This window comes from Triticum aestivum, chromosome 3D (genome assembly GCF_018294505.1).
Source record: "Triticum aestivum cultivar Chinese Spring chromosome 3D, IWGSC CS RefSeq v2.1, whole genome shotgun sequence".
NCBI classification, from domain to species: domain Eukaryota; kingdom Viridiplantae; phylum Streptophyta; class Magnoliopsida; order Poales; family Poaceae; genus Triticum; species Triticum aestivum.
In genome coordinates, this window is record NC_057802.1 from 340,718,267 (window position 1) to 340,725,313 (window position 7,047).

The following is a 7,047-nucleotide window of genomic DNA, read 5'->3' on the forward strand; positions in this document are numbered from 1 at the left end:
TCCAGGAAGAAGAGCATCTCATGGTGTTCGCCGCCCTCGCCCAGCTGCTGGCTAGCAATGAAAAGCCGCGGCGAGGTGGGACGGCGCCGGGGCGGGTGAAAGCAAAGAACCGGCATCGTCTCGAAGGCTACTGCATGCTCTACTCCGACTACTTTGCCGATCCTCCACTTCACGGCGAGAAAACATTTCGGCGCCGTTATCGGATGAGCCGAAAGCTCTTTCTCAGGATTGTGAATATCATCCGGGAGTTTGACAACTACTTCAAGTGCAAGATGGATTGCACCGGCGCCCTTGGATTCACCTCCATCCAGAAGTGCACGACAGCGATGAGGATGCTTGCATACGGAGCTCCCGGTGATTCACTCGACGACTATGGGCGCATGGCCGAGTCCACCAGCATAGAGTGTTTCTACAAGTTCTGTCGGGCAGTGGTGGCAGTGTTTGGACCGCAATACTTGAGAACACCTAATGCGGAAGACACTGCTTGGATCCTAGCACAGAATACAACAAGAGAATTTCCTGGGATGCTTGGAAGCATCGACTGCATGCATTGGAAATGGAAGAATTGCCATTTGCTTGGCAGGGGATGTACAAAGGCGGTTGCAGTGTGGTACTTGAGGCGGTGGCCACACAGGACCTCTGGATTTGGCACTCCTTCTTTGGTATGCCAGGAACTCACAATGACATCAACGTGCTGCAGTGCTCTCCTGTCTTTGCCAAGCTTGTTGAAGGTCATTCTCCTCCGGTGAACTTCGAGATCAATGGGCGGCACTACAACAAGGGGTACTATCTAGCTGATGGCATCTATCCGAGATGGTCGACATTTGTGAAGACGATCTCAAACCCTGTGGCAGGAGGCAAGAACGCCTGGTTTGCAAAGATTCAGGAGGCTTGCAGGAAGGATGTCGAGCGGGCATTTGGTCTGCTCCAATCTCGATTTGCTGTTGTCCGGTACCCCGCTCAGACCTGGTCCAAAGATCAAATGTGGGAGATTATGACTTGTTGTGTCATCTTGCACAACATGATCATCGAGAGCGAGCAAGAAGACCCAGTGTTTGACACTGAACCATACTACAGGCAGGGTCCTCTAGCCGAAGTTGATCACCAGCTACCGGCAACCTGGACTGCCTATCTCAGTATGCGTCAGGAGATCTGAGACCCACAGGTGCATCATCAACTGCAGAAAGATCTGATTGAGCACCTATGGAGGCTCAAGGGGGACGCCGTGTGATGAAATATGAGTTTTTGTTTGTTGAACTATATAATTTGTATTGAACTATTTGTTGTTGTACTATTTTGTTGAAGTATTTGATTTTTCTGTGATGAAATATGTGATAAGAAAAAATTATGTTGATAATTGAACGCCGAGACACGACGAACCACGCCGAATATGGGCCTATTCTCGCCCATATGGGCCCTTTATTCACCGAAATGAGGCTGAAAAGTGGGCCAATTTCGGCGCCTGGGGGCGACGACTGGGCGCAAAACCGCCTCCAGCGCCGATTGTATCGCCGGCTCGCCCCCAAGGGGCGATTTTTATGCGTCCTGGCGGGCAACGGCTGAAGATGCTCTAAGCACATAGTCCGAATTACGAAGCCATACTAGCAACAGTTAAGCAGGCTAAGTGCACTGTGTGCCATAGCCATAAAGAAAAGAAAAAAACTCTGGCGTGTTCTACTCTACGTACCTCCTCTCTCTTCACGGGTGAGCAGTACAGCTTCGCGTTCGTCCAACTTAGCCAACACATGCGCTCGATCGGCCTCTCCACTGTTTGTCCGGATTACCTGCAAGCAAACAACTCCCTCCTTTCTCCTTCACGCTGCCAGCGCTAGAGACTAGGAGATAAGCCAAGCTAGCTACTCTTCCGGCCATCTCCACTCCACTGCCCTTCTTCTTCTTCTTCTTCTTCCATGACAATGGGTTCCTCCGGAGGCATCTGCTTCCGCACCCTTGTCTTGCTCCTCGTCGCGTACCTCGGCGGCATGCGTGCTCGGGAGGCGCCGCTGCCGCTGCCGTCTGCCAGGAGCGCGGGGGTTAACAACAGGCGGGCGCCGGAACGGCACGGTCTGTCGCTGGACTTCTACGGCAAGACGTGCCCCGCGGTCGACCACATCGTCGCCAACGTCACCGCCGAGCGGTTCCGAGACCACCCGGCCACTGGGCCCGCCGTGCTCCGCCTCTTCCACAACGACTGCTTCGTGGAGGTGCGTAAGCAAAGCTCCAACGCACTACTACATTGCATTTGCATACACACACACATTGCGCAATTCCCTCACACAAATGTCACAGGGCTGCGACGCGTCCATACTGATCGCGCCGTCAGGCAAGGCGGCAGGGGAGAAGGTGGAGAGGGACATGGAGGAGAACAGGAACCTGCCGCAGTACGGGTTCGACACGGTGGAGATGGCCAAGGCCGCCGTGGAGAGCAAGTGCCCCGGCGTCGTCAGCTGCGCCGACATCCTCGCCCTCGCCGCCCGGGACGCCGTGCAACTGGTACGTACGAGTGCTAAACCCCCTCCCGCAATTATCATCTTCTTTCTCGGAAAAGGTGTTTCCGTTCGCCCGAAAATCCACAGAGCAACTGTGCAAGGACAGTAGGTTTAAACTGGGACAGTAAAAAGGGCCGCGATCGCGTGCCCGCCATGGCAAAACTGCCAACCGTCGCATGCAGGGACCATGGCGAGGCGACCTGCTCTGCAAGTGGGTAAAGGCGCGCCCGGCCGCCGTGCCCGCGCCGGTGGGCGGCATGTGACGCGCGCGAGCGTCCTCAGGAGCAGGGCGCGTCACAAAACTTTAGTTTTAGTTTAGCCAATTTTGCATTACGGTTATCATGTCACGTACGTACGGGCAGAATGGTAAAAATAAAGGCTGAGCTAATTGTTGTGGTAGGTTTTTTGGTCAGTGACTGACACGGCTTGCGCACGGAAATCACCGCGTAGATTGTTTGGGCGATCTAGCTAGGCAGATAGTAAAACGGCCAGCTTGGAGATTCGGTACTCTCTTGGATCTTACTGTCACAGGACGCCAAGCAGATTTGATGCAAGGCGATTTAGGTGCACATGGATGTTTTCTGACGTCTGTTGCCTTCTCTGCGCGAGTCAAGTGTCGTGTTCTTGCTCCATGGTTCTTATATTTTTTCTCTCTACCACAAGTCAAGCGTCCTGGCTGGGTCTTTGCATTGTTGTGTAGCACGGGCGGCCACTCTTCTTTCGCATGCGGGGTGCTCTTTCTGGACCACTCTTGCCTAGGTAGGTCACAAACCCAAAAAAGTTTGTAGTAAATCATACGGCGCACGCATCAGCTCGTCATCTTTTCCGAGGGTAATGCATTCTCAAGCAACAATTTATATATTGCAGACCAGCTTATATAAATTTCAAGACAAGAGAAGAGGCTCCTTAGGGGAACCGAGCTCACTTTATTGAATCAAAAATTGCAAGACCGATGTGTGTACGAAAAAGGTTGTGCAATTAAAAAATGACAATAATTTCAAAATAAAATGCACATGAAATTACGAAGAAATTTTATACAATGTACAAAAAAGTTCATGTAAATCAATTTTTTTTACATTAAAAAAATGTACTTCACATTTTAGAAAAATCCTCACAAGTTTAAAAAATTTGTCCTTGAAATTTTCATAAAATGTTTGTACAATGTAAAAAAATATTGCATAGTTCAATAAAATATTTATTATCATTTAGAAAAGGTTTCAACATGTATTTGAATTTTTTAACACATATTTAAAAGATATATTCAATTTTTAATGATAAAAATGTTTTTAAAAGATAAACATGTATAAAAAGTATTTTACATGTATAATAAAATATACAACATGTAAGAAAAAGTAGACATGTGTTTAAAAATAAAAAAAGAAGACACGGCAAAGAAACAAAAGAAGAAGCAAATAAACCAAGTAAACCCAAAAACCCAAGGAAGAAACAGGGAAAACCAAAGTATAAAAAAGGAAAAAAAAGAAAAACCAAAGAAAACCATTGAATAAACTAACAAAACCGAAAACAGAAGGAAAAAGAATAACCAAAGAAAACCGACAGAAAAACAATGAAAACTAGACAAAACAACAGAAAATGAAAAAGAGAAAAAAAACAGAGAAAACCAAACTGAACTGATCGAACGCAGCGACCGGACGCGGATGAACGAAGGCATCGAGCGACACAGCTAATAGGCCGGCGTGTAATCGTCCGCCCGTAGGCGATTCCTATAAGGAATTGGTATGGGCAAGACATAGATCTCGCGGACTTGCTAGGCCAGAAGAAAAGGTTGCAACGTTTCAGCAAGGCCATAGGCCGGATGTGACTTTAAGATTGGATAAGAAAGCCCATTAATCTTAGGTCAGGCCTACCAAAAATGACCATGCTACATGGGCGAAAGTCACAAAGCTCATGAGGGCAAGTCTAAAAAAAAAAAGCTCATGAGGGCTTGTTGTTGTTTTTCTCAAAAAGAAAACGAAGAGGAGAGCTCCGAAAAAGTTCAAAAAAGAAAAGAAAAAAAAAGGAGAACTTCGAAAAGAACAAAACTAAATGAAGAGGACTATTTATGTTTAGTATTATCTTCGTCCTAAATTACTTGTCATTGATTTGTCTAGATACGTGAGCAAGGCCAAAATTGCCTCCACAAATTTAACAAGACAAATAATTTGGAAGGGAGGGAGTACTAATATAGTCGGCAAACATTTAGGAAGGTGGTAATTTTGTGCAGGCAGGAGGACCCTACTACGAGGTGAAGAAGGGGAGAAAAGACAGCAAGGTATCCCTGGCTGGCAAGGTGCGCGGCAGCCTGCCCCACGCCAACTCCACCGTGGACGAGCTCCTCCGCGTGTTCGCAGGCAAGGGCCTGGGCGCGGGCGACCTGGTGGCGCTGTCCGGCGCGCACACCATCGGCTTCGCGCACTGCGCCCATTTCCTGGGCCGCCTCTACGACTTCCGCGGCACCCGGCGGCCGGACCCGTTCATGGACGCTCGGCTGGTGAAGGCGCTGCGCATGACGTGCCCCTACACCGGCGGCAGCGCCCGCGCGGTGGTGCCGTTCGACGTGAGCACGCCGTTCCAGTTCGACCACGCCTACTACGCCAACCTGCAGGCCAGGCTGGGCGTCCTGGGCTCCGACCAGGCGCTGTTCCTGGACGCGCGCACCAGGCCGCTCGTGCAGGAGCTCGGCGCGGACAAGGCCCGCTTCTTCCGGGCCTTCGTCGCCAGCATGGACAGGATGGGCTCCATCCGGGTCAAGAAGGGCAAGAAGGGAGAGGTCAGGAAAATCTGTAGCCAGCACTTGTAGTAAGTAGATTCCCCTCAAAAGAAAAAACTTGTACTACTAAGTAGATGGCCGGTCGTTAAACGATAGATGATGAGCTGATCTCTTCTGTTCACGGCTACACGCGGAGTTTGTTCAGAGTTCAGAAGGGATTTCGTTTCCTCTTTTAAAAGTGCGTTTCAACAGGCGCGCGTGCCGGTTTATACAAGCACGCACGTCTCCCCTGTTAAGTGGGTGACCTCCTATTTGTTTGATAATGGTAGAAGGATCGGATTGCAGTGTCTGAACATTTGTTTTTGCTGGCATTCTTAATGATCTGACATGAGTCTATTCTGGACTCAAAGAAGAAAATACGAGCCCTTTCTGAAAGAAAATATGTCTTCTTAAAGCATCTCCAACAACAGCCCTATTTTAGGCACCAAAAAACTTTTAGAGTAAAATTGGAGGCATCAAAAATTACTTTTCGCGTACTAAAAAAGCGAATGTTCATCCCCAACAACTGTCCTGAAATATGGCACTTCAAACATGCAAATAATTACTTTTTAACATCCAAACACTGCATAGTTCACTTTGAATATTGAAAGTTTTGAACATCTGAACATTGCTTAGACTAAACCAACATCCAAACTACTAGATCACCGTAACATTACTAAGATCGACTCCTACGGACACCTTACAGGTTGTCCCAGTCAATGTCGCCGGACTCATCACTCTCATCGTTGGACTCAACCTCCTCGTCGGACTCGAGCTTTATCACATTGGAGGGGCCATCCTCATCCTCCGTATTGTGCTCCCCCTTCTTGCGCTCGTCGCCCTCTTCCATAACCACCTAGTCTCCGCATGCACAAGGTGCGGATTTTTCACAGCGAACCTCGATATTGCCGCCTCATCGCCCTCGTGGGTGTCTCTCTACTCCAGGATGATGCGGGTCGCCCTCTTTGGCGGGCGGAGCTGAAAGGACATTTCCCTTCCTATGTGTTTTGGTGTTTATGACAACGCAATTTACAGACTAACAGTGTGCTACACACGCATAGAAGACGGTTAAGGTACCCCTCTGAATGGAAATGGCCGAAGACGGCATTTTCGACATTTTTATTTCTTTGGTCATAGTAAATCCATACAATTAATAGGGGTCCACGTTGAAAGGTGCGCGGAATCAAATACGTACACAAATGTTATATTGCACCCACATAGCCTTCCCATCCGTTTTAAGGAGAGAACTCAAATCTGACTTGCACTGAATATATGCACCAGGTTGTACCACTGGGGCAGCGGGTGTACCGCTCCCTTGTGGAATTGAACAACCACTGCCCACCCAAGCGGTTGTACCGCGTACTCGAGGGTTGTACCGCTCTAGCCTTGGAGCGGTACCACCGCCCTATGTACCGGTCTATCAACCGTTTGGGGGGCCCATTCTTCTCAGGTTCCAAGCAGTACTAGAGCGGTGGGCCAGCAGTAGTTCTACTTATTCCATGAATAGCCACTACAACTGGGCAGTTGTACCGCTCCGGTTGCCACGGCCATGCCTATGCAGCTTGAGCGACTGTACCACTCTGGTTGTCTTGGTCGCGCCTATGGGACTTGAGCGGTTGTACCGCCCCCAGGAGCATTTCTACATGTGTTTTCTGGTTGCAATGGTTGGATTTGAGAGGGACTATAAAATGAGGGGGTACTTCCTCCTCCCACCTATATTTTGCCTCCCTCTCTCCTATGTTAATGTGCAAAGCTTATTCTTGCCTGATCTCGTTCTCTAACCAACCAAATTTGTTGATTTGCTAGGGA

The 7,047-nt window shown here is 48.9% G+C and overlaps 1 protein-coding gene across 2 annotated transcripts; it reads left to right on the forward strand.

Annotated features, from left to right (window-relative positions):
• The first annotated feature begins 1,751 nt into the window (after positions 1-1,751).
• LOC123078760 (peroxidase 19) lies at positions 1,752-5,548 on the forward strand. Of its 2 annotated transcripts, none has more exons than XM_044501365.1 (3): positions 1,752-2,204; positions 2,290-2,493; positions 4,693-5,548. In XM_044501365.1, exons 1-3 carry the CDS (start codon positions 1,911-1,913, stop codon positions 5,287-5,289), a joined length of 1,095 nt encoding a protein of 364 aa, XP_044357300.1. In that variant the 5' UTR covers positions 1,752-1,910; the 3' UTR covers positions 5,290-5,548. The 2 variants fall into 2 exon arrangements, with proteins under 2 accessions (XP_044357300.1, XP_044357301.1); XM_044501366.1 differs by having other exon boundaries at positions 1,758-2,204; positions 4,714-5,548.
• The last annotated feature ends 1,499 nt before the right edge of the window (positions 5,549-7,047 follow it).

Bases quoted from the DNA above. Each gene is read 5' to 3' on its own strand.
- LOC123078760 (XM_044501365.1), top strand. From the start codon at position 1,911: ATGACAATGGGTTCCTCCGGAGGCATCTGCTTCCGCACCCTTGTCTTG. The intron at 2,205-2,289 runs GTGCGTAAGCAA...CAAATGTCACAG, and splicing joins ACAACGACTGCTTCGTGGAG to GGCTGCGACGCGTCCATACT. The intron at 2,494-4,692 runs GTACGTACGAGT...GCAAACATTTAG, and splicing joins CCCGGGACGCCGTGCAACTG to GAAGGTGGTAATTTTGTGCA.